General features: G+C 35.6%; 2 protein-coding genes across 4 annotated transcripts in view; both read left to right on the top strand.

Annotated features, from left to right (window-relative positions):
• The first annotated feature begins 499 nt into the window (after positions 1-499).
• On the top strand, positions 500-17648 carry LOC139961056 (urocanate hydratase-like). The gene is made up of 19 exons (XM_071959896.1): positions 500-762; positions 1566-1697; positions 2561-2691; positions 3571-3664; positions 3931-3990; positions 4555-4683; positions 5449-5510; positions 5825-5891; positions 6461-6642; positions 7409-7459; positions 7600-7662; positions 8186-8365; positions 9076-9173; positions 9877-9952; positions 10481-10602; positions 11000-11070; positions 11836-12034; positions 12771-12952; positions 13912-17648. Exons 2-19 carry the CDS (start codon positions 1575-1577, stop codon positions 14050-14052), a joined length of 2031 nt encoding a protein of 676 aa, XP_071815997.1. The 5' UTR covers positions 500-762; positions 1566-1574; the 3' UTR covers positions 14053-17648.
• Positions 17649-20541: 2893 nt separating this feature from the next.
• LOC139961055 (ATP-binding cassette sub-family C member 9-like) overlaps positions 20542-22679 on the top strand; it is a 44356-nt gene continuing 42218 nt past the window's right edge. For 2 of the 3 annotated variants that reach the window (XM_071959895.1, XM_071959894.1), the window contains exon 1: positions 20755-20941. The gene's annotated coding sequence lies outside the window, so the exon portion shown is untranslated. Of the gene's footprint in view, positions 20942-22679 lie in introns of all 3 variants that reach the window. The other variant, XM_071959891.1, reaches the window with a different exon arrangement.

A 22679-nucleotide genomic window follows, 5' to 3' on the forward strand; every position in this document is an offset into this window, starting at 1 on the left:
ATAGTCTATACGGAGTCGATAATCTATTTGAAGTGCAAGATTTCATCAATCGATACGTATAGTGACATTCAGAAACAAAATCCCTCCTTTATTCCCCAGTCACATTTAATATGAGTACAGAATATCTCACGGACTTTTTACATTAGTTATAAGAATTTAGAATCACCACCCTCCCGCGATAGAATGCTCTGGGGAGATACTACACTGACACACCGATACATGATGTTTGCATCTCAGTGTCTCAAGAATATCCTTCTTATATCAAAACGTCAGACCTTCTGACCTTTATAAATTTACTCGACCTACACAGGTACTTTTTGGAGTAGTCCGATAAACAGTTTGCTAACAGCTTTCTCATTCTGCTTTTATCCTCCTAAGGTCGTATTTGACAAGGCCAACTTAGCTTCGTTGATTGGTTCATACAGACACACCTATGGCATGCCCTCGTATATTATGATTCTACGTCAAAGCTATGATAAACATCACAGCTCGCGCTCTCCTGGAAAACTGTGCAACTACACAGTGCTAACGTGAGATACGCTAAGGCTGCAGTTGTTACATATATTCACGAGTACTTTGTATTTGCTGCATGCAGGGATCATTTTGCCTCGTCAGCAACACACTTTCTGTAAGGCAGTGACTGACACGATAAAATCGAATTGGCCGTAGTCGTCCTACCGTCGGTTAACATCAGTATTTGCCAAATCTGGTAGCAACTTCAAACTCCTATTCGCTTTGAATTACGTGTTTAACCAACCTTTGGTAAGCATAGCCTAGGCCGTTAGGCCTAACATAGTCTGTAGTTTCACAAGAAGCATTCATAAGTTGAGACTGAGTATGGCTACACCCTCGGTAATAGTCATAGGCAACTGTAATCAATATTAATACAAATAGAGGGAAACCTAGTTACTTTCCTAATGCTTGTCTTGTTTATCTATTCCTATAGCCTGTGTTATGTCCTAACACCTCCAGCATACACTGTACAGTGTTTTAATGTATATTTAAGTTGAAGCATCTCTGATAAATAATCATTAACATGAACAGTGTTGAATAATTCTTTCATATTCAAGACTGAAAAATAATTCAATAATACTTGCTTGTCAGCAAATTGCTTATTCAAGAAACTGATTGCATTGGTCTTGCTTTTCCCCCTACAATTTGAAGGACCTTGCCATGTAAATCACCTTAGAAGACCAAATAGTTAATACATATTTGGACAATGTTTCTGACTAATTCACAATGAGTTCTATGTTTAATAAAAAAAAAAAAAAAAATCCACTCTTATTTCATTTTGCTTGTACTCTGCTCAAAACCCACCTGTGGCCATAACTGAAGATGAAATAAAACTTTGAGGACTTAAGCCAAGTTTTAACTTGGTTCTCTTCTGTTGGTTTCAAGATGAGATAAAGATGTAGAAGGTTATACAGAAATGTTTCTTCTGACAAACATGTCATCAACCACAAAAGTTTATCAACATCAATGGTTTTCATTCATCGGTTCTCAAGTAACATTACCTTTTGTGTTTTTTCAATGTGACATTTTATTCTATGTTTTTGTGTTGCCAGGATTGGAACATGTCACTGAAAGACCTAACAGCAGGTTTGCCTCTAGACCCTCTACCTCCTCCTAGAGAAAGGGATGAGAATCTTCCACATGCACCCTCTCGAACAACAAGACTCACATCTACGGAGGAAAGGGTACTGATCTTTGTCTTACTTTTATTCCACAGTCCTTCCATATAACTATTCTATTCAGTAGGTCTGTAGATATCATGATTATAGTTGTAATGTTAGAGAAAAGTTTCTTGTTGTGCTCTAAAACTCATTCCTCGGTGACAGGAGCTGCAACGCTAGGTGTCAGATTTGCAAATTATCTGCCTTTTTCTCTGTGTGTTTGTGTGGTTTACAGTATGACTTTCTCCAGCTTACTTGTTGGTTTTCAAATAGCTGGACTTTTATGATTGTGTGGCTTCTCAGGGCTCCAGAACCAGTCCTCTAGGAATGCTCTCCTATCAATATGTATCCTATGTACAACCTTATATTATCCTGTTTTCAAATAATGGTTTGAGCACTTATGACCAGCATTGCTCTGAGGTACTGAATTTTCTTGCTGCAAAACTGTTTGTTTCATCATTAATGCCAAATGCACTGTTTATTTCCAGGCATTCAGCGTTACTGTTTGAATCACTGAGCAATTAATGTACCAGTATTCACTTGCCCTTTACATGATATTTCATGACAGTGTCATTCAAAACTTTCTAATCAGCTTAATATCATCAAGGGTATAAGGACTAGGAAGGTTCAAACAAGGTTATTTCTGGTGTAGTGAACAAAACTGATTCTCTCGGTCCACCTAAAACAATATCAAAGGAGAACTACTGTGTGCTTACATGTAAAAATAGATGGTTAATGTTTGAATGTATTTATTATTTTATCAAAGTGCAACGACAAAGACGTTGATATTATTTACAATGGCAGCGTGCATTAATAACTAATAATATTGTACTTTTCATTTTTCTGCCATCATTAACTTATGTTTCCTTGGCTCTTTATTGTCTTAGCAAGCTCTTCAGAATGCTCTTCGGTATATTCCCTCGGAGTACCATGAAACATTGGCACCCGAGTTTGCATTGGAGTTGAGAATGTACGGGCATATATACATGTATCGTTTTTTGCCTCAGATGGAAATGCGGTAAGTCCATTAAATCATTTCAAGTGTGCTGCTTATGGACTGTTTTTAGATGATATAGCTAGAAAGCAACTGCTTTTGAAACTTGTACAACAAACTAATAATTTACTCATTTATTTTGTAAGGCATGAAATAGTTGTTGCAAACATATTCATCTGCATCTGAACAAGCTGCTTTAACATGGTTTGGGGTTTGTACAACCATAAATGTAGTCATCCCCATGAAGTCCTGCTTTACATGAATTGGTTGCAGGAAGTCCAATCCAAATCTCTGATGCTCAAACACATCTCCTCTTGTCTTTGAATATAAATATGCAATAGGTGTTACCAAAGAAAAGGCAAAACTTGACAAGATTTTTTTGTTGTTGGCCAACTTAGTGAGTTCATTAGTTGCATGAAAGCTTTTAAGTCTATAAATTACGAAACAGTTAACAAACCACCTGTAGCAGATACATTAGAACCATTAGTATCATAATTTCTACTTTCATATATAGTAATACATTAAGATAATTAAAACATCTGCATGACAGTAATGTTTCTTTCACAGATTTTCTATTCTTTTGTGCAGCATAAGATTCTTATCATTTTGATGACATAATTGTCAAAATTGATCTTTTAGTTGAAGCATTTTTTGTACAATGCTGTGGTTCCTATGGCAATCCTCATAGACTAATACAGTAGATGTAAGGATTACTAGTTTGAGGATTAACACTAATGTAATGCTTTTAATCCTTGTTCATTTACATATATGTGTTCTTCATTTCTTCAGTGCTTATCCCATTGATGAATATTCACGCCAAGCTGCTGCCATCATGATTAGTATTTTGTGGATTAATCAATATTCGTTGCTTTTAATCCTTGTATGTGTTCTTCATTTCATTAGTGCTTATCCCATTGATGAATATCCATGCCAGTGTACACAAGCTGCAGCCATCATGATGATGATTATGAACAATCTCGATCCTAAAGTAGCCCAGGTATTTTGCCTCTTTTCTTGCTTGAAATCTTTGCATTATGTTTGTAAGAATGAATTATCAGCAAAAGCAAAAGTATCCTTGATTTAAAGTATCATATTGGTATAATATTAACTGTAGTCAAGGCAACCAGTATCTTTTAAATGTGTAAAAGTATTTTGCCCTCTACCAGGCTTTACTCATGTTGCTATGGCAATGTTCATTGTGAAAACTGTGGAATGTTGTCCCTTTTCATTTAAACACTGATGTGTTCTTTGTTTCAATTTCAGTTTCCGCAGGAACTTGTGACCTACGGTGGAAACGGACAGGTTTTCTCTAACTGGGCACAAGTAAGAATACTGCAGTTAAAGGTCACCCTTTTTTTTCTCCCCACATCCTTCACTCATCCCCATAGGAGGATTTAACTTAATAGTATAGTTAAGTTTAGTGTTAGATTAGAGACCCAAGGATCAGGAAGCCTTACAGGTGCTTATTTGAGACCCTATACGTGTTAGATCGTAGATGAACATCGGCTTATTTCAAGCCTTCTCTTTTCGATAAGTGTTCAGAGGATAACGAGGCAGAGGTGTAAATTTGCTCCCATTCCTGCTCCCAGGACCGCTATTTAAAGTCCCCCGTCTGACGGAGGAGAGTGTACACTGCAGCGATTTTTTAATAGGTCAAGAGAATTTGGCTCCTGGCAGAATTTTGATCCGGGAAACTAAGGACAGTGAGGCGGACACTCTAACCACTGAAACAAGCCTTCGCTTGATATAACACTAGATCGATGATAATTTACATCGCATGAATTTTCTTATAGGAACTGTAAGTATATGATTCCTATGTGTACAATTATAGAAAGAACTGTAGCATTGTTCTTGCATGAATTGTCAATTCCTTTGTTCTCTTTCTAGTTCTGGCTGGTGATGAAGTACCTCTCGGAGATGAAGAATGACCAGACCCTGGTCATGTACTCAGGCCACCCCTTGGGACTCTTCCCCAGTCATGAGGATGCACCCAGGGCAGTCATCACCAATGGAATGGTAAGAATACAGCTTTGCTTCTTACATGCAAATTAGGCTAGGCCTTGTTTCAGTCTGTTATGGGAGTGTGTAATAGGTTTGGGCCTAGTGTATTATTAGTGCAAAACATAAAACAGATTTGTGTTTGTGGTCCTAAACATGTACTATGACAATAATATTCTAGGGCTACAATTCAACAGCCACTGGGCTTTGCTTTATTAAGTCCCAAAATTATGTAATAATTCAAGGAATTATTGCTATATTCTGCAGGAATGCTATCAAATACCTCTTCCTGCCTAACCATTGTGCAGTTTACTGGTAGTTTGTCTGACCAATCACTGGCAACAACAATTTTGATCCAATTGATGTTTGCATGGATTAGGCTAGGCCTATATGGATCTGCTTTGAAAGAGGGGCAGGCTATATCCTAGGCTAGGTTAAGGCTTGTTTGCAGGGATGTTTTTTGAAAGTAAGAGAGTTTTCCAAGTCTACTCTCAATTAAATACAACATAATATACAATAAATTTTAAACAAGTATATTTTAAAGTATATTTGAACTGAAGTAAAATTAAGTATTCTCCAAGCTTGCCTGGACTTGTTACATTACAAACAATTGCCTCCCGCTTTAAAATTGAGAAGAAAAAATATTTTATGTTTTGCTGCCTCACAATCTGCTGTTCAACTGAATGGCAGAGTTAATATTCCTATTAGTACAATGACAGTGATGTACGAAATTATAATAAAAATGGAAAAACATGTAACATAAGGTTTTTTATTATTTTGTAGATGATTCCAAACTACTCATCTAGAGAGAATTATGACAGAATGTTTGCTTTAGGAGTTACCATGTAAGTATTCATATTACAGTCACTTATAAATGAAATGTTCCTGAGAGGAAGTGTGTCTGAAACATCGGGGTTCCTAGGTGGGGGAGATAAGAGGGAAATAGTGGAAGGTAGGGGGGGGGAAGGTAAGGATAGCCAGTGGTCAGCCCCTTAAAGGTCTTACCTGGCTTCGAAGGGTGATATGCTTCTAATGTGGCCAGGGAACATCCAAACAGTAGGATATGATGAATATTTCCACCAGACACTGCAATGATGTTGCTAAGTGCTATAGTTATAGTATTCTTAACATTTCTTGCCTGTTTTTGCTTTCTTCCCAGGTATGGGCAGATGACAGCTGGAAGCTATTGCTACATAGGGCCGCAGGGAATTGTGCATGGCACCACTGTAAGTAAATCACTGGTCTTCAGTGGTTCTGTATCCGAACATATTGTGCCTTCAAACTCATCATTCTTGAGAATCTGCTAAAGATGTTCTCTCAATTTGAATAATCCAAGGATATACTGATGACAAGTGCAGAAGCATGGGTTATTGGGGGGGGGGGGGTGGGCATTGGTAAATGTGGAGACTGTCATGAGTAACATTCCTTAAAGTTGTCCACAAAGATCCATTTTGTTTGGTGAGGTTGCATTCAAACACCTCCCTACTTTAATCTGTCCAACCATGCAAACACAGCATAGCAACTGTATTAAATTGTTACATAGGAATATAAGAATATAGCTTATTAGGTAATTAAAACTTTGTGGAATCAAGAATTTTACCCTAATTTAACCAAATTAAATTGCTTGTGTTTGTCAATGATGCAAAAAGGTTTATCTATCAAAAACATTAATCTATTATAGAATTTAAGTGAAAAGAAATGACAAAGTGTCTCTTTTTTGCAGCAAAAAGTGTAAAATATTTGGTTATGAAAGAAATCAATTCAGAAACCTGCAAATGGTCCTTGTTCTTTACAGCTAACGTTGTTGAATGCTTGTAGACGGAAGTTTGGCAACAGTGACCTGCGAGGGAAGGTATTTGTGAGTGCAGGGTTGGGGGGAATGAGTGGTGCCCAAGCCAAAGCTGCTGTGATATGTGGATGTGTTGGGGTCATCGCAGAGGTCAGCAAAGCTGCATTGATGAAGAGATATGATCAGGGGTAAGAATTCTCTGCCATATATGGCTTGGCATTGTATTACAATACGCTGACATTCCAAGGTGATGAAATCCTTTAATAGTCATAAAATCTTATTAAACCAGTTTTCAAAAAATTGTTTCAAAATCTTCCCAAAATGCTAGCAGCCATAAAAAATTTATCAAAATATCTTCACCAGACGTCAATGTGACGACTTGGACGGTCAATTAAGCAGTCAGTATTTAGTATGTTTGAGCTATCCAGTTTGGATCACTCTACACTAACTTATGTCAGTAGATTTAATAATTTGGTCTTGACATAGTTACATCATGATTTTTACATCAGAGTTGCAGAACCCTTATTTTCCTTTAGTGCCACTGCGTAATGAAATTGATTTTATTTTTCGTAATGAATGTACCAGTATTGGCTGTGTTGTTCAAATGCAGACCTGTGTTAGCGGCTGCTTGCAGACCAGTCTCAGACCTGATGCTTCTTTGAAAGAAATCTGAAAATCCATCACTCTAGTCTCAAACTTTGATGGCAAGATTATTTAACATGACCCGTCTATAACTTTCTGGTCTTTGCTGTACATATTTGTGAACCTAAATCTATTCAATTACTGTATAACTCTATTTCTAAATCTTGTGACCCTTCCCTGGACAATGTTCATACCTTTGACCTTAAGACATGACGTGAACTCATCAGCTTTCGAGAACAGGGAAGTGCTACTCTTTGACTCAAGTTAAAGTATGACTGCTTTGTTTTCTTTTTAATTGTTTTAATTTTGTAGATGGCTGCTGGAAGTGGCTGAAGATGCAGATGCATGTATAGCTCTCATCAGGTAAATCTTATAAATATTTAAATTAATTTCAAAATGTTCTTATTTTGTTAGTCAGTGTTTCCAACCTACATTTTTAGCTTTTGAAAACCATTTATGAAACCATCACGTTGTATTCATTTCCTCTCACTTGTTGTTCGCAGGAAAGGACGCAAAGATAAAGTACCGTGCAGTATTGGTTTCCATGGAAACATAGTTGCACTATGGTAAGTGTTGGTCTATTCTGAGTAATCATCACATCAGTGGGGTTATCGTATGTCTTGGATATCCTCGGACAAGTCCCATTTTCTCTACCGTACCAGGGGATCTGAGTTTATTTACAAAAAATTACAAAATTTTGGGAATTAGTGATCTATCAGTAATATGTGTTTTTACATGCAATTTCTTCATAAAGTTAATCCTGCTCGAGTCTTCAGTCCGGGTCAAATTGGCTACAATTATTCCCATTTTCTTTTTGCGTTAAGCTAAATGTTAAATTGAGACAGAATAATTTGTAAAGTATGATTTTATCAGTGAGCATTAAAGAATCTAAATTATGGATGAATATAATCAGAGTTCCCAAGAAAATTGCAGGCATGATAATTATCACTCATGTATTTCATTATTTCATTGAGAGAATTCGTAATTCAAAATCATAAAACAAACCTTGGAATTATGTCTGCAAGACTAGATTGAATTTTATATATTTTATTTGTGTTGGCTTGAACTGAAGTATGTGTGTCGTTGCAGGGAGAAGCTTGCAGAAGAATATGATCGCACCGGGGATGTCTTGGTGGATCTAGGATCGGATCAGACATCTTGTCATAATCCCTTCAATGGTGGCTACTATCCGGTCCAACTCTCGATGGAAGAAGCCAATCACATGATGGTTGAGGATCCAGAAAATTTTAAGAAACTTGTCCATGAAAGGTTCATTCATCTTTTGTTTATTAATAATTATAATTTATCCAGTTCATTCATTTAATACTACAAATTTCATATCGATTCTCTTTTATTTGTCTATTTATTTTACTGGGCCTTTTGTGGCTTCACAACTGGGAGAGATTAATGGGTCAGGTAACTTGGCAACTAGACAGAATGATGTAAACTTGTTTCATTGTGATTATTTTGTTATTTTCATTTTGCTGAATAAGATATTATGCAACATAATTACCTAGAGTAGCTGGGTATGGTAAATATCAATGAGTAAACAACAGTACTTAATACTGTAATAATGGGGATATGCACAGTTGCATGACAAAATAGTTTTGCCTAGAGATATGAGCTATGCTGCTATGGCAATGTATATATATATCTGTATGTATGTTTGTCTGTTTGTATTTCCGTGTTTATCAGTCTGTCTGGTTGGTTGTCTGTCTGTCTGTCAGATACTAGGATCACTTTAGTTCAAAGTAGAGCCAAACTAGAAATCTTTGGAACTGTTTCACTTCATACAGAATAGAATGGCAGTTGCTGAAAAGCTTCCCTAACTGGTTAGAGAACAGTGTTGCATTTCTCTCAAAATGTTTTCTTCATGGTGACTTGTTGGTACAAGTCAATTTGCACCAGGCAACCGAGCTACAACATTGTTGATGTTTTGGTTCCATTTATTTATTTGTTTATTTATTTTTATTTGACAGTTTACGCCGTCATGCAGACGTCATAAACAAACTGACAAAGAGAGGAATGTATTTCTTTGACTATGGGAACGCCTTCCTCTTAGAAGCAAGTCGAGCAGGTAAAATGAATCACATAAGTTCATGTTTCAAGACTACCTGCTTTTGTTTCAAGAGGTCCAGGAACTCTGTCTTTCGGCTGAAAATTTTGAAAACTCATTAGCTTTAGAAAGTGCTTTCTTGAAAAGTTGCAGTTCCTCTGTGTTCTGTGATGATAAAATGTTGCGGGTAAAAATTCTGAAGGAGGATTAATTTGTAATAATAAATAATGTAAAAATGTGCTTAATTTACCCAATCAACCAACCTTACAAGCATTTCGGGTTGCTCATAAGTATGCTCGTATAGTACAAGACATATGAGTCTTTGTGAAGTATACAGTAAGTACTAGTTAAAGTGAGATTCTGGATTCTGTTTGCCAAATTAGGTAGATAGGCCAATGTCTAATCATTGCTTACAATACTGATTGGTAGTCTTCTACCAATGTCAATTGCATAAATGTCTGGGATTAATGTCTAGAAATACATATATATTAAAAAAAAGGATTGTAAAAACCTGACAAAATAATAAATAGAAACCGAATTAAAAAGTTGAGTGACTTAATGCGTTCCGAGTTACGTGGCACCTTTACATAATAGTCATAATATGTATTCCAAAAAATCAATTTTGAATAAAAAATACCGCATAACCTGTAAATCTCTAAACAAGTGTAATCATATTTGAGTGTTCTTCGTTAATGTTTCCTTTGAATCTTGTTCTGATTCGCAGGAGGTGATGTCATGAAGGAAGGTCATATATCCGGTACACAGTTTAGATATCCATCCTATGTACAAGATATTATGGGGTAAGCCCTCTATAGATTAACAAAGACCTTAACACAATCAAAGACCATTTAGCAATCATGCTCATGCATCTAAAGTATTCACTGAAACAGTTAATCGTCAAAATTTGAACCGGTTAATCAGTGCCATGTCAGGGTTTTTCTCCTATGTTTATCTTTAAAATTAGATATGTTTAACAAGAGAACATGAAGTTGGTTTCTTTTTAACTACTTTGGTTTTCTCCTCCCCCCCCCATCCCCTGTGGATATCCATGGTGCTTCCCCCTTTATCAGTTTACTGCATAGGCTGTTAAAGTCATGCAAAATTTACAGACTTTACTGAGCTATTCCACAACTCTTTGACATTAAGAAACTAATTTGTTATTTTGTATCGATATACAGTATTTCAGGAATGGGAGACAGATATAACGTAAAACGTAACAGCTGCTTTAGAATCAACACTGGTTATCACAGCTGAACTTGAGTGGCTCTAATGTATTGCATGGAAATAGCTCACTTTTCTTATTAATATGGATCACTTCTTTATTGTAGGGATATATTTTCGCTCGGCTTTGGTCCGTTCCGTTGGGTTTGTACGTCATGTGACCCGGATGATTTGAAACGGACGGATGAAATTGCTGCAAATGTCTTGGAGGACATTATCAACCAAGGAGGTAAGAAGGATTTAGGTAAACAATGTTTAAAGACTTGTCACAGAATGTTATCGGTTCTCTTGTATTCCACATTAAGTAATGTATGTATGTATTTTAGATCTTCCTGCAAGTCAGTCTCTTAGATTCATTTTTAATGTCCATGATTATGAATTGTCAATTGTCAACAAATCTGTAACTGGACGACATACATTAATCTTGGAGTGACTCGAACTTGGGACCTTATGATTGAAAGGCAATAGTGTGATGTTTACATCTCCAACAGTTTCTACAAGGTCTCTTAATATCTTTGACATCAAATGAATCATACTTTTATTTTTTAAATGGTTTGGAATGGTACAATTGTAGGAGACATAATAATTCAGTTACCACAAAATCATTTTGTTGTTCTCGTTTTCAGTCTCTGCTGCTTCCAAACAACAGTATGAAGATAACATCCATTGGATCAAAGAAGCAGGCAAACATAAAATGGTAAATAAGGGTTATAATTTTGAAGTAATCTCTCTATATAAATTTTATGTTAATTTACATTAACAGAGGCCTTTGCTTGGTAGAATAATACTTGAAAGTTGCAACATTTCACAGTTAGTCCAAATAGCTGTTGACATATTAAAAATGTTTGAATGTCAAGTACTTATATATGAGTTATAAATGTAATGTAATGTAATGCATCATTGTGTAATCTTAGGTAATGTAATGCAACGTTAGGTTAATGTTAAGTGGCAATTCTGTTCATGAAAGTTTTCTAACATTACACAAGAATATTTAGATGTATTCTAAGATTTCTAAAGTAATAGTTAGTGATCCACCTACATTTGGTTATGATTGAAACAATTTGATCTTTCTTTGCCGATTCCAAGCAAAATCATCGACCCGTTTGTGATTAACTTATATAATAACAATAAAATAATAGTCAGCAGTTATTTTTAAGACGCTTAGGCGACCACAAATATGGAAGAAACCTGCAAGGCCTTAAGGATTACAACTTGTACGTCGGGGGGGGGGGCTTCCAATTCAACATTTTAACTCAAATTTGGAATCTTTTTCAATTTAGAAAGTCATTTCAGATGGGAAAACCATAGATTGCTCTGGGATGTAAAACCCACCTTACCATGACCCGTCTGGGTATCGAACCCAAACCCGATTGCTAAACCTCATTGCTTCAAATGCCACCGCCTTTATCCACTCGGCCACGGCACTGGTATAATTATTACTTATTACTTTTGCTTATTACAGGTCGTTGGTTCGCAAGCTCGTATATTGTATTCAGACCAAACGGGTCGGACAGCCATCGCTGTGGCGTTTAATGATGCGATAGGTCAGGGAAACCTGAAGGGTCCCGTGGTCATTAGCAGGGATCATCATGATGTCAGTGGTACAGACAGTCCGTTCAGAGAGACTTCCAATATCTATGACGGCTCACAGTTCTGTGCTGGTAAGGTTTTGGATTCATTCCGAGGATTTATGTTTATAACACATCTTAATTAAATAAGACAATGTCAATTCACTACTGTGGCATATTTAAATTTGTTATTTTAATTGAGCCATTGACTCAAAAGCTGGAACTGGAAATTTCTGTTTATAACCGAAGCTGATGAAGTAGGCCACTGAAGGAGCTGGACTCTGTACAGCTTGAACAGGAATAAAGTGTCACCTAGACAATTGTAGGTCACGACACGAGTATGAGGTCATTGTGTTAAGGTATATGGTATATCTATTGACATGGAATTGTGTGAACTTGTCAGCCTGAGTATTTTGGAGAATGCTTTGACCAAAACCTTCCTTTCTCTGTGTTTTTATTTCATTGCTTGATAACCTTAATTGTGTCAAATATCATTTACAGAAAGTTAGAATTTCATGTCTTTCAAAGATTCAAGAGTAATAGCTTCTCCTAAAGTATAACCGGGGCAACTAAAGCTCATTACATCTAACTCTTGCCAGATGTTGATGCAATAAGTCACCATAAGTATGTATTCTTGCTTCTGTGGTAGAATGAGTAGCCTAACTTTCCATGGTAGTGCAGGTGTAGTACCTTCATTTCATATCAGTTTCATTAATGGTAGCATCATAAGATGAGTTTCTTAAGCCTGAATGTTTTGTCACTACGGCATATAGTGAATATATATATATGAACAGTAATAGTCATTTAAATAATTTCCAATTACATATAGACATGGCAGTGCAAAATGTGATTGGAGACTCATTCCGAGGTGCCACCTGGGTTGCCATTCACAATGGCGGCGGGGTCGGATGGGGAGAAGTTATGAATGGAGGATTTGGATTGGTGTTGGATGGCAGCTCAGAGGCAGCAAGGCGAGCCCGGACTATGCTCGCTTGGGATGTATCAAATGGGGTATGTTAAAGTAATCACATGGTTGTATCACCATAGCTTGATTAAAAGCCACCTGGCCCGGGCAAGGCTAGCCTGGTCCGGGCAAGGCTAGCCTGGTCCGGGCAAGGCTAGCCTGGTCCGGGCAAGGCTAGCCTGGTCAGGGCAAGGCTAGCCTGGACCATGCTTGCTTGGGATGTATCAAATGAGGTATGTTACAGTGATAATCATGGATGTGTCACCATAGCTTGAATAAAAAGCCTTCTTGATAATGTCGCATGTCATTAATGTAATAATAAATCTCTCGTGCGATTAAAAGCAAACACAAGAAACATCTGATACTTTGGTGTAAGTTAGGTATTAGTTTCAAAGCAAAATATACTTCATTGGAATTTTAAGAGAAAAAAAAAACTTTTAACAAACTGTGTAACCCTGTAAATAAGTAATTAGTTTGAGGGTCTGACTTTTAGATCCTAGCAGGATCTTCTTTATAGGCAACATGAAAAGAAAACAGATTAAGGGGCACTTAAAACTAATTTGGATCAATGAACAACTAACAGAGTGCAAACACTGAGATGAAACAGCTTAGTAGATCGAAACTTGTAAGACTAGTTGAGTCATTCACTTCTAAATGTTGCCCTAACCAAACATATACTGTATAATCGTGCTGTTTAATCAGTGATGAATAACATTGTGGATAATTTTAATTCACATATGATCGTAACAATGGATTTCCAAACAATTGAAACTTCAGAATTGCTTTCTGTTGTTAAGAGGTTTAGACCTTGAGGGTTTCTTCTCCAATATGTTTAAGAGCTAATGATTACAAATTGTCGGCCTGCAAAGATGCATAAAGCATCCATCATTTGTCTTGAGCGGCCATTTTGAATTCTTGTAATAGACACAATTTCCCCTTATAAAATAAACTGAAACTGAAACTTATAAACAGTTCCTCATGAGATCTGCTCAATTTGTATTTTCAGGTCACGAGGCGGAGCTGGTGCGGGAATAGCAATGCGGAGGCCACCATCTGTCATGCTATGGACGAAAATCCAAAGTTGAAAGTTACCTTACCTCACAAGGTACAGGATGATGCCCTGTTGGAAAGAGCCTTTAAAGAGTAGAAAACACTGATGCTTGAACAAGTCTAGTTAAAGTATGGTACAATTGGATTGCTTTCAGCCTGCAAAGTTATTCTTTTGATTCCATTACTAACTTCTTTTTCTTTTAATATCTTGACAATTCTTGGGGTTAGCAAGCAAAATTTATGTTTAAGCATGTGTTATGCTAAAGGGCATTCACATATCCTTCCACGGCAAACATTAAAGTTCTTACCGGCCTGGATATTTTTCCGTTCAAGTTATATGTCTTCCAAAGTTATCCACATGTACTCAAATTTTTTTTTGTGCCATATGTAGTTTGGTTTTAAAAGTAAAAAAATGGAAAGGTTTGTTTTAAGAGGTATTCCTGTCAAATTTACAGATAAGATGATTTAACAATGAAGCTAGATCATCAGTTCAAAATTAGGAACGTTTTCCTTGCAAGTTGAAAATAGATGTTACATCTTGGTGATTGCTACTAGTTTATTGATTCAACTGTTGGGAATTTTATTGCCAATGCTGGTTTGCTATCTTCAACTTATTTTTGTCATTTTCATCATATACCAATTAAATTACTCAAGTCTTCAATAAAAGTATGAACCTCTTATTGATTGTAACTTTAAATTGTTTTTATTAAACTACAGTTTATTTATCTTCCATACTTGTCCTTAAGTCTTATTTCTCCATCTTTAGTGAATGTTGACAATATTTTAAAGACAATATAAAGTTAGGTTTTCATTTTCTAAGCACTGTTTTGATGCATTTTGCAGTTTTGATGTTTTTCTCCTCTTTAGTGCTGACTTTAATAACCACCTAGGCTGTATTTTTGTCCATTTCGGGACTGCTTCTTGCAGACTTCTTTTTTAATGCATTTCACATCTGTTCTACTTAACTCTTCTGATCAAGTTTTCAACTATGCCAGCTTTTGTGTCTCAGGGTAGAATGTAAATACTGCTTACTCCTGATGGAGGGGAAAGTTTGAGAAACCGACGCTTCACACCAATGGTGCTCCTCTGTCAACAGACTGATCCTTGGAGTTTACAAGATCAAGATGGGTCTGACATTTTCACTGATATTTCTTTTGAATGAAGCTGTGTTCATAGGGGGGTGGGGGGGGGGGTTAAGGGTCGATCTCAATAGTAAAAAGTTGTTACATTATTATATTAAACGATGCGATTCAACCTATCTGTTTCCGTGGTTGTGTAATTGTCCAACTTCGCATCCACTTTGCGTTCCTTCGGTCAATTTATTCATGAGGAGTCATTCACCACACCTGTCACTCAATTACACCAAATTCACACAATAGGGACTGAAAACTATTTCTTGAGTCCTTAAATATTGAACTATTTTAATACGAGACAATTCTTATGCAGGGATGTCAATGAGATTCGCATGTTTCATTCTCTCATTCTGCCTTTTAGCACAAGCAATTCATTTAAAAGAGATATGCTTGGTCGCCTGTATTCGCTACTGCTCGTGAAAGTCTTGATTTGTTTCTCAAGAATTTCTTCCGATTTAACAGTGCCTTCATTTATCATATTGCAAGTTTTTTTCTTGTCTGTAATTTTTCAAATAAAACAAGAAACTACCATATTTTCTTGCTGTAGTGCCTTATCAATGCATTTCTTTAAGTAAATTCTTCAAGTAAATTAATATTTGTACACTTAAATACCAAGTTTGAGCGTAAGTCGCGAGGTGCGCAAAAATAGTTAACCTTGTGAGCGATATATATAAGCCGATATTTATTCTTCTTTGAATTAATTTACGATACATCATAATATTTATCACTATGTGTGTTACTTGGTTATTAAGACAAGTTTCGTTCCTGCGAGATTTTACCTTTATTTATTTTGTTGCTGAGCAAGTTTATGGCGATTATAAGAAATAAGTAGTGTAGAGTTCAAAGCTATTGAATGAGAAATCTGTTGCAGATTTTCATTGATGAGCTATCGTTTTTCAAGAGGGTTACATAATGTTTTAAAAAATTTTTTTTACTCCATCTATATTTCATTTTTAACATTTTATAATACATGAAGCAAATGGCATGAACGAGTACATAATAACATAGAAAAGTACTATTTTAGCACGTCAAATTGAAATTCAACACATAATTAACAAGAACAACTTTCTTCTTATCGTGATGAAATCATACAAGAACTTAAATGGCAATGTCCAAACAAAACATTAAATGCATCATTTACCAAATCAATAAAAAATGTTCACATTACATAATGTGAGCTAATTGATGAAAGACAAAATGAATGTGACCAGATGCTTTGGTTAAAGATCATTAGTCCTGGTAAACAGAAAGGAAACTCTAGAAAATGAAACTAAAGAATAGTTTTACTAGTCCGAAAAAGCTAGAAATTAGTAAGGAACTCAAAGACGACACCAGAATTGACAGATAAATTCTGTAGCAGTCAATAAGAAATTATTTACCAGCAAGTGCCACACGTATGGAGTTAGGTGGAGGGTGGGTGGGGGAGGGGAGGGGATGTGCAGAGGATGGAGGGGGTCATTTAAGCTGTGCAGTAATCATATCGTCAATGTTCTTAGATAAAGTATCACTTTTAGTATTACAGAGGTTTTATTGAATTTATCTTGAGTAAAGTACAACACATTTCACATTTATTTTTCTTTTGGCTGATAAAATATTTCCTTTTCTTCTTCAGTATTGATATCTTCTCTTTCTTTTCAAACTGAAATTTTCTTTGTTTCTCTTCCCTAGTCTATCCACAAATCATCCCCATTTTTCATGTTTTAACACCAGCCTGAGACAAACCATGTGAAATCTTTTCAAATTTGGAAGTGTGGAAGTAACATGTCTTTGTTTATTCATCATGCTTAAAAAACATAATGAAATAAGAAAAGGCAAACAAAACCAACGACTGAAAATAAGAATGTTTGTGTTCATAATCATGTTACCAGGATTTAGTTTCATACCCAATGTGGCTTGTGGTAATAAAACAGTTTAAAATTTCTGTTTCTTTGTATTGTTTATTAATAAACCAATTATTATTAAGTATATGCCTTTCCTATCTGTCATTTCATACAGGTTTTTAGTCTTCTATAAATGGTACCCGTTGATCATATTGCGATCTTGATGGTAAAATGATGGAGTGTTTATTGATCTGTTGAAATGACTCAAAATGTTATTGTATATTACCATGTCACTCAAATATTATATATTAATTTTTATGGTATTGGTTCCCCTTTTATGTCCTCACTTTGAAACTTGATATTCAGTCTGAAATTGCTGACATTTTGAAAAATCTTTTCATTTTAAATTCATGCGGTTAACTTTCTCTTTGAAATTGGGGACAGGAGCAGTGACAGGTGAAAGGGGGGGGGGCATTGTCAATGTCTAATTTAATCATAAAGTTACACTTATTATGAAAAGTTAAAGCAAAAAAGACTAGCAAAGAATTTGTTATCTTATTTCTTGACATTACTCCTTTATCAAATAACTTCCTGATGTTCTTGGGTTCTTTGAGGACATGTTTCTCTTGTTTGTTTTTCTTTCGGAACATTTCCTGTGCTAGCTATTTTGGTACAATATATTATCACTCTGGACTATAATGATACGTTTGTTGTTTTGAGAAATACAATGAGAAAATGAACGTGTTTAGGTTGTATTTCTGATATTGTGTTTGAATATATGAGTAGCCTACCTTTGAATGGAAGTTTATGCTCACCTCACAGGTATTTATCTAGACATCTGTTAATAAATGTTGTGAAATTCTCTCACAACTTTAGCATCAAATACACAACTGAATTGGTGTATCTCTTAGTGAGACTTATTTCCTGCTGCTAAATCATATCAACCAAGGTAATATATAAACATATATCCACTTTATTTTTTAAGACTAGGCCTGTATATGTTATGGCCTATTTATCAGATGAGGCCTGTAGAAGACTGGGCCTGTGTTCGCTCTGAGAAAGTTAACATGTCAGACTTAGCATTTCCCTGGTTTACCTGTATTAAAAATTTACTGAATTATCTCCTTGTATTAAATAGAGCTCATTGTCTCAGGAACCATCTTTCCGGTCCTCTCTCATTTCTGAGTTTTCAAGTAAAGGGTGATCTTTCTTTTTCTTTGAACAAGATTGCAGTCCTTATGTATTATTCCATTTATTTGATACAATACTTTTACAAGGGCTGAGGACTACCCCCTCCCCCTCCCCTGTCAGAAGTATATACTGCAGCTAGGGTTGTTGGAGCTGGATATTATAAATATTAAGATTGAAGTTGGCCAAAGAAAGCTTGAGTTTGTCAGGCATCCCTTCAATTCATGGATCCACAAACCTGTGTGGGAATGTGGCTAACTGTTAATGAGATGTTGGGCACTGCCTAGGGATATACTACAAGAATTGCAGTCTGGGCTATCTACTCCTACAAGGGTTGTCAGAGCTGTATAATTGTAAATATACACAGATTTAGTAGTAATAACAATAATATATGCATTTATATAGCACTAATTTTGTACAAAACATTCAAAAGCGCTTAAAAAGTAATAATAGTAGTTAACAATCAAAGAGTGCCGCATGCATAAATATGCAAGAGCTCTATTAAGAAATTGGAGGTGGAAGCTGGCCAAAGAAACCTCAAGTTTCATGGATCCACCAACTTGTTTGGGAATGTGGCTAAAATTTGATGAGATGTTTGTTCTGCAGGTCTGCTGTCTCGTCCTATGTACAAACACTTGAGTTGTTTTGACCTGCTGGACTCTGAACAAATGAGTGTATTTAGGAAGTTATCTTAAGGCATCATATTAATTAACACAATTAGAACTCAGATTGGTATCACTTTAAGCTGTGACGAACTTGACAGTTGAATATTAAATCATTTATTAATCTTTTGGTCAATCATGTACTGATAACTTGATCTTTGTGTTTCTTGATAAATTCTAACAATTATTTAAATTTCATAGATATTGATTGTTACCAACAAAGTTTCCCTTGTATGCTTTGGTCAGCCTACAAGTACACCAAGTGTATGCCTGTTAGGTTTGGTGAAATTGGTGATCTAGTTATAGTATTTTGTTCAGTTAAATTCCAGGTGGTTTGGCATTGAGGTCCACAGGTGTGTGTGTGTTTGTGGGTCGGGAGGGGGGGGGGGAGGTGGGGACTATAATTCCCAAAACTGATATAAGGAGGTACTTAAACAAACTCCTGTGCCAGGGGAAATGATCTTTGTTTTTGCCCTACTGAATGTAGCCGATCCCATGACTGAAAGGTTTCCCCTCGACTTACAGGGAGGTAGGGGGGGGTGGGGAGGTGTAGGGGGTGGTGGGAGGTAGAGTAATGTCAGACCTATGGTACAATAAGCAGGCAACCTCACGAAAATCTCTCCCTGTAAGCAAACTGGATCAAAAGTGATCAACCTCTTGAAACTAGATTATGTAAGATTGCTTTGATTCGTGCACAAATGAAGTAATTTATCTAAAGACAACAGACCAAGAGCCACAACATGCCTGCTAAAACACAGAGAGGACAGGCTCCATGCCCGTGAGTAATATGTGCACCAGCAGTTCCATTGTTGACATTTTGTTGTTAAGTTTAACCTCATCAAGGGTGTGATAAATAATACTAGTTGCAACCATAGGACTGGTGGAGCTAGGTTCATCTATCAGAAACCATGATAGTTTTAAATAAAAACAAAATGGTGGTTGCAGCCAATAAACTGGTGGAGCTAGTTTTATCTATCAGAAACCATGATAGTTTGATAATTAAAAAACTGGTGGTCTGGTGCCACTTTTGTGTAGTTGGGAAGTGGTTTGTAATGTGATAAACAGAAATGAAATGATAGTTAAACATACCTGAAAAATCTGGCATATTTTTGAGCTATGGTTAATTACAACCTAATATGTATGGAATATGAGTTTTCGTTTTAAGACACCTCAGTTTACACCCTCCAGTTACATCCTTAAGAACAAGTAGTTATGCATCTTTATTATAGTTATCAAATCTATGTTTTTTTAATAATTTGACTAAATATATTGGTTGTGCAAAGACTTTGGAAATAGGCAGTAGGTTTCCCATCATTTCAACCGATGACTCTATCATTATATTTATTCCTTTTCAATTGCAGAGCGGCGACTTAAATACCCAAACTCTGTTAAATTTATCAATTCTGTGAAATATTTGATGGGAAGCCTAAAACATTATCTTTAAATGTCCTGAAATGTTGACTCTATTTTCATTATTTCTTTCAGGAGGGAAACAAAGTGACAGAAACTTTGCATGTTATATCTCAAAATATTTCAATATCAGTAAAATTGACACAGTTTGGGCTGAAGTTAGAACATTTTGGGCTTAATTTAGAATGTTATAAAAGAATCTACATGATGCAACAAAGGAATGCTCAAACCTGTCAAATGTCTTTGAGTAACAATAGTGTTACAAGGTTAGAATTTGTGTGTGTGGGTGTGTGTGTGTGTGTGTTGGTAACTTGGTGATCATGCGCGAGGTTGAACAAACATTTCAGAGGGATCAATTTTTTATGTGGCTGATATATGTAAATAACAATGACAATGTGATGCTCTCGAGGAAATAAATAAATATGTAAATAAATAAATGCTGCCTTATTCTTACAGAATCTAACAGAATGATGTCAGCTACCTTTGCCTGTGAAAGACCATTCCAAAGTCATGACTTGCATTTTTAGACAAAGATTCAGCAATCGTTCTTATCTTTTAACAACTTACTTGTTATCGTATTTTTCAGTTGCACAGGAAAGATAAGAGAATGGACTTTGCTCTATATGAGATACACTCCTTACTTGCCAGCTTGCTTTGATAAAATCTACTGCATACTGTCTGCATGTCTTCATTCAAACTGGCCGATTCTCCTTCGAAAGTCGGGCTTCATATATGCACCCGTTCTGCCTCAATGTGACTGATTGAAGTTTCAGGTAAAGCTCACTTTACTTTATTTCATATTATCAGTTAAATTTGATAGTACACATATACGTTTATGAATTTCATAACTTTGATATGTAGTTTGACATATATTTTGACTGACTTCGGTCAGCTTGCGGCTTTGATAAGCCAATGATGGCTTCTTCGCTAAGTTCCTGATTGCAGGAGGATCAAAAATACATACATACATATTGGTTTGATGGATAAATTAATGGATAAATTGATTTTTTTTTTTTACTTGAAGTTAGATATAAAGTCATATATTATGTGGCGGTATTCTGTATATTTCAATGGAGTTCAAATTCGCAATAAATGAGGGTTACTAGAAAAAAAAAAAAGGAGATTTGGTTTTTGTTCAGAGAAAATGAAGAAAATTGGTTTAAATGAATCTGGATTCAGTGGTCTCTGGAATTGGGCTTAAAGGTAGTCTGTATAGGCCCCAAATTATAGCACACTATAATTTCAATATTTTTTCAAAAAGTAATTTCCTGGAGGTCTTTATTCTCCAAATTGTTCTCAGACATTCCATATGAACACACAAGATGACTGAATGCCCCGATGAGGTGAATTGCCTTCAAGGTGGTGATAAAACAGTTTAAGAATTTTGACTACAGGTGACCAATATCTAGCCTTTTTTTGAGCCAATACAGCATACCTTTAACATACCCCCTTTGAAATTGTTGGCAACTGATTTTGTGGTAGGATCTCAAGCTATCTCAAATGGCAGTTTTTATAGCATGATCACTGCAGATCAACGTTTTATTTAGTCACAAAAGTACTTTTTTGTCATCGCTCTGTGAGATAACAACAATTAAGGTATATAATTGCCTCCCATGTTTATTTCGACAGGGACATGAAAAGTAAGCAAAGTTTAACCTGGAAATATTCTCATCTCCTTTTTTTCCTTTTTTGTTTTGTTTATGATTCCTGATCAGGTACAATCTTATAAACTTTTAGAGACAGAATGGAAGATAGAAAGTTGAAGAAGTTTGAATTAAAGACAAATTAAATCATTTAATTAAGTATTATTAAATTAATGACTTAACTAAATGAGATGAATTGTTTTACAGCTTGAGTAACATTTGTTACACAGGGTGGAGAGAGGGGGAGGGGAGAGGAAGTGGAGGTGATTAAGAGGAAGGCAATGTTAACATTTAAGGCTCATTAAGTGAAGCATTCAATAATAAACAATGACTGTGCAACATATGTGACCTTTGGCCTTATCATTGTTGTGTCACACAGCAGGTGTAAATTTAAACAACAGACGAGTCAGCCTCCTTCCCTCCTGCAAATATTCATGGATCTTCATGATTAAACATAAAGTATGTTTGCAATGATGTTACAATTAAAGTAACTTGGTTCATAATCCACTGAATGTGTGGGAGGTTTTATTTGATATCCTTCAATATTTTTTTAACCATAAAACTGCTTCACAGAAATGTTGCTGTGTAGTTTGTTCAAGTATTGTAGCTGTACTGGGAAAAGAAGTAAAAAAGGAAGAAAAAAGGGGGGGGGGTGAGAGGAGATTGGGGATAAAGAAGGAAAAAAAAGTGGTGAGGATAGGAATTACTTTATATATAAATATATAAATATATAAATATATATATATATATATATATATATATATATATATATATATATAAAGAGAGAGAGAGAGATATAGATATATATATAGATATATTATATCTATTTATATATATATATATATATATATAGATATATATATATATA

The sequence above is a fragment of the Apostichopus japonicus genome, chromosome 20 (assembly GCF_037975245.1).
Source record: "Apostichopus japonicus isolate 1M-3 chromosome 20, ASM3797524v1, whole genome shotgun sequence".
Lineage (NCBI taxonomy): Eukaryota > Metazoa > Echinodermata > Holothuroidea > Aspidochirotida > Stichopodidae > Apostichopus > Apostichopus japonicus.

What these genes read in the sequence shown, in the direction of transcription:
- LOC139961056 (XM_071959896.1), top strand. Translation starts at nt 1,575, where the DNA reads ATGTCACTGAAAGACCTAACAGCAGGTTTGCCTCTAGACCCTCTACCT. An exon ending in TATGTACAAGATATTATGGG is followed by an intron (nt 9,953 to 10,480) that starts GTAAGCCCTCTA and finishes TCTTTATTGTAG; the next exon opens with GGATATATTTTCGCTCGGCT. An exon ending in CGGCTCACAGTTCTGTGCTG is followed by an intron (nt 12,035 to 12,770) that starts GTAAGGTTTTGG and finishes AATTACATATAG; the next exon opens with ACATGGCAGTGCAAAATGTG.